At 50.4% G+C, this 3,908-nt stretch overlaps 1 protein-coding gene across 1 annotated transcript; it reads left to right on the forward strand.

Annotated features, from left to right (window-relative positions):
• The first annotated feature begins 649 nt into the window (after window positions 1–649).
• Window positions 650–3,707, forward strand: LOC131156430 (arginine decarboxylase). The gene has a single exon (XM_058110116.1). It carries the CDS (start codon window positions 1,130–1,132, stop codon window positions 3,320–3,322), a length of 2,193 nt encoding a protein of 730 aa, XP_057966099.1. The 5' UTR covers window positions 650–1,129; the 3' UTR covers window positions 3,323–3,707.
• Window positions 3,708–3,908: the final 201 nt, after the last annotated feature.

Consider the following 3,908-nt stretch of genomic DNA (forward strand, 5'->3'; position numbering starts at 1 on the left):
AAATATGAATAGGTCTTTTGAAAGGTATAAGTGTGTATGTGTTTTTTTCTTTAAGAGAGATTTGTATTTTTTTAAATAATAAAATATGAAAAGATTATTTATTTGTTTATCAATAAAATGTGGGCCCGGCTTCTGGGTAATAGTTAGCCCATAGGCGCCTAAGGCCCATTTAATGTGGGCGCGGCCCATTTAGACTTCTGATGGTTCTGGTAATGTGGAATAAATGAGGACACCTGTAACGGAATCTGGATAGAAATCCTAGCGGGAAACTGACTCTGACGTGGCGCGATCTCATCCGTTCATTCAAATCCCACCTCATTGGAAACTTCCCGTTTCCTCGCTCCGCTAAATTCCCCAAAATACTGCCATAATTTAACCTACCCCGTATTTCTCACGATAAAGATGAACTCATCAACTCACCTTCCGCCAAAAGAGTCCGCGCGGCAACTCGCCGCCGATTCTCACCAGAATTCGGAAAAAGATTGGACCAATTGCCGGAAAAATAAATTGTTTATTTTATTTATGTTGAAATATATATTTTTTTAAAAAAATTAAAAAAGATATTTATTTCAGCCCAAATGGGCCCACGGCCCAACGGGCCTCATCGAGCCCTATATAAAGGACCCCTGGCTTCTCATGCAATTCTCGCTCACTCCTCCGTTGTTAACCACCGCCCCCTGAAGCCGAGCTTTCTCTGGCCGTTAGGTTTCCGTCCAATTCCTGACTGTTTTTCCCCTGCTTTCTCGCGTTTTCCCGAAATTTTCTTTCTTGGTTGGATTAGATCTGTTAGCTCGCAATCCTCTTTTCTTTTTGTTGTTTTGTGAATCCGGTTCCTCGTGGTTAGATCTGTATGGTGGGATTCGATTCTCGCGTTTAGATCTCCGCTTGCCTTGTGCTTTCTCTTCTTGTTTGTAGATTTCTCCGGTGATTTTCTTCTTCTGAGGGTTCGGCGTGGGGAAGAATCTGATCCGTAGGGGCGAGTTAGGGTTTTTATCTGAGATTAAAGTCTTTACTGCTTCTTTTGAGGGGGTAGCCGGGGCTACGGCCTCGGCGGCTTTTAAAGCCCCCATCTCCTACCCGGAAGATTTTAAAACCCTAATTTCTTAATTCTTTCGGCTCCGAGGAAGAGATGCCGGCCCTGGCGTGCTGCGTAGATGCTGCCGTAGCGCCTCCCGGCTACGCTTTCGTTGGGGACAGCTCTCTTCCCGCGCCGCTCCTATTTTCCGGCGAACCTCCGGCGACAACCATCGCCGCCACCGCCGCCAACGCTGCTTCCGTGATCGACCATCCCCATTGGTCGCCGGCTCTCTCTGATTCGCTGTACAAGATCAACGCTTGGGGCGCTCCGTATTTCACCGTCAACTCCTCCGGCAACATATCCGTCCGTCCGTACGGCGAGGGCACCCTGGCCCACCAAGAAATCGATCTGTTGAAAATCGTGAAGAAGGTTTCCGATCCGAAATTGTCCGGCGGACTAGGGTTACAGCTTCCACTCATCGTCCGCCTCCCGGACGTGCTCAAGAACCGCCTCGAGTCTTTGCAATCGGCGTTTGATTTGGCGGTTCAGTCTCTAGGATACGAGTCGCATTACCAGGGCGTTTACCCCGTAAAGTGCAACCAAGACAGGTTCGTTGTGGAAGACATAGTCCGGTTCGGCTCTCCTTTCCGGTTCGGGCTCGAGGCCGGGTCCAAACCGGAGCTTCTCCTCGCCATGAGTTGCTTGTGCAAGGGCAGCCCTGATTCTTTTCTGATATGCAATGGGTTCAAAGATGCGGAGTACATTTCACTTGCTCTGGTCGCGAGGAAGCTTGTTTTGAACACCGTGATTGTCCTTGAGCAGGAGGAAGAGCTTGATCTCGTGATCGACCTGAGCCGCAAGCTCTCTGTTCGGCCGGTGATCGGCGTGCGAGCGAAGCTGAGGACGAAGCATTCCGGCCATTTCGGGTCCACTTCTGGCGAGAAAGGGAAGTTCGGATTGACGACTACGCAGATTCTTCGCGTCGTGAGGAAGCTTGAACAAGCGGGCATGCTTGATTGCCTGCAGCTGCTGCATTTTCACATCGGATCTCAAATCCCATCGACTGCCTTGCTTGCCGACGGCGTTGCTGAGGCGGCCCAGATCTACTGCGAATTGGTCCGCCTCGGTGCTCAAATGAAGGTTATCGACATCGGCGGTGGCCTCGGCATCGATTATGACGGATCGAAATCAGCGGCTTCAGATATATCTGTGTCTTATGGGTTGGAAGAATACGCTGCTGCAGTCGTTCGAGCGGTACAGTTCGTATGCAACCGCAGGGGCGTGAGTCACCCGGTGATTTGCAGCGAAAGTGGCCGAGCCATTGTCTCTCACCATTCAATTTTGATCTTTGAGGCGGTCTCGGCGAGCGTGGCTGATAATACCCAGACCCTGTCTTCGCTTGGCGTGGAACATTTCCTTCAGGGCCTGACAGAAGATGCTCTCGCGGATTACAGGAACCTATATGCGGCGGCAATGCGCGGCGAGAACGATACTTGCTTGCTTTACGCCGATCAGCTGAAGCAGCATTCCGTCGAGCAGTTCAAAGATGGGTCTCTGGGCATTGAACAGTTAGCTGCCGTCGACGCCGTATGCGATTTGGTCTCGAAGGCTACTGGAGTGTCCGATCCTATCCGCACCTACAATGTGAATTTATCGGTGTTCACCTCCGTTCCTGACTTCTGGGGCATTGGCCAGCTATTCCCAATTGTCCCCATTCACCGCCTCGACCAGCGCCCGGCGGTGAGGGGGATTCTGTCCGATTTAACCTGCGATAGCGACGGAAAGGTTGACAAATTCATCGGCGGCGAGTCGAGCCTGCCTCTTCACGAGATGAACAGCGAGGGCGGTGGCGGTGGCGGAGGGTACTATCTGGGGATGTTCTTGGGCGGGGCTTACGAGGAGGCGCTCGGAGGCGTTCACAACCTGTTCGGCGGCCCAAGCGTGGTCCGGGTGTCACAGAGCGACGGCCCCCACAGCTTCGCGGTGACACTGGCCGTGCCGGGACCCTCGTGCGGGGACGTGCTCCGGGTGATGCAGCACGAGCCCGAGCTCATGTTCGAGACTCTCAAGCACCGGGCGGAGGAGTACGGTGGGCACGAGGAAGGGATGGCTTTGGAGGCTTTGGCTAGCGGCCTCGCCCGCTCCTTCCACAACATGCCTTATCTCGTGGGCTCATCATCTTCCTCTTCCTGCTGCATGACTGCCAATTCTACCAGCTATTACTACTTCAACGAGGATAATTACGGCGGCGCTGCTGAGTCTGCCGCCGGCGAGGAGGAGCAGTGGTCATACTGCTGTGCTTGAGATTGATCTCGGCATCCCCCCCCCCCCCCCCCCCCCCCATCAACAAATCACAATTTATTTTCTCCAAATGGTTTGTTGTCCTGTCCTGGAGGTCGTCGTCTTTGTTGATTTCTTGTTTTTTTTTTCTTCTTTAAATAATTTTTGTTACTAGTTTTTAGTTTTTTTTTTTTTTTTTATATTAGGGTGAAGAAGGAAGAACATCCAAGAAACAGGACAAAGTCTCTTGCAATTTGTGGAAGAAAGTGGAGGGAAGGAAAGGGAGAGAGGGACCGAATGAATGAATGAATCAATCAGTGTGGTTGTGATTTGTAAATTCGGTCCACCTTTGTTTTCCCATTTCCTGTAATCTTGCATCCCTCTTTAGTAAGACAAATCTTAAAAATCAGAATTCTGTAGTTTTCTTTTTTAGCTTTTTTAGCTTTTAGCTTTGCATTCTTCTCTGGAATTTGAATGGCTTGGTTGCTTTTTCTGCTTTAATCTAACTGTTCATTGCTGTATCTCTCTCTCTCTCTCTCTCTCTTTCTCTCTGACAAGTCTCTGTGGCGTAGGACTTCGTATTTTTCTCTTTCATGAAGAAGATATGATG

The sequence above is a fragment of the Malania oleifera genome, chromosome 5, assembly GCF_029873635.1.
Source record: "Malania oleifera isolate guangnan ecotype guangnan chromosome 5, ASM2987363v1, whole genome shotgun sequence".
Taxonomy (NCBI): Eukaryota; Viridiplantae; Streptophyta; class Magnoliopsida; order Santalales; family Ximeniaceae; genus Malania; species Malania oleifera.

Excerpts from the sequence above, each read along its gene's own strand:
- LOC131156430 (XM_058110116.1), top strand. The coding sequence starts at position 1,130 with ATGCCGGCCCTGGCGTGCTGCGTAGATGCTGCCGTAGCGCCTCCCGGC.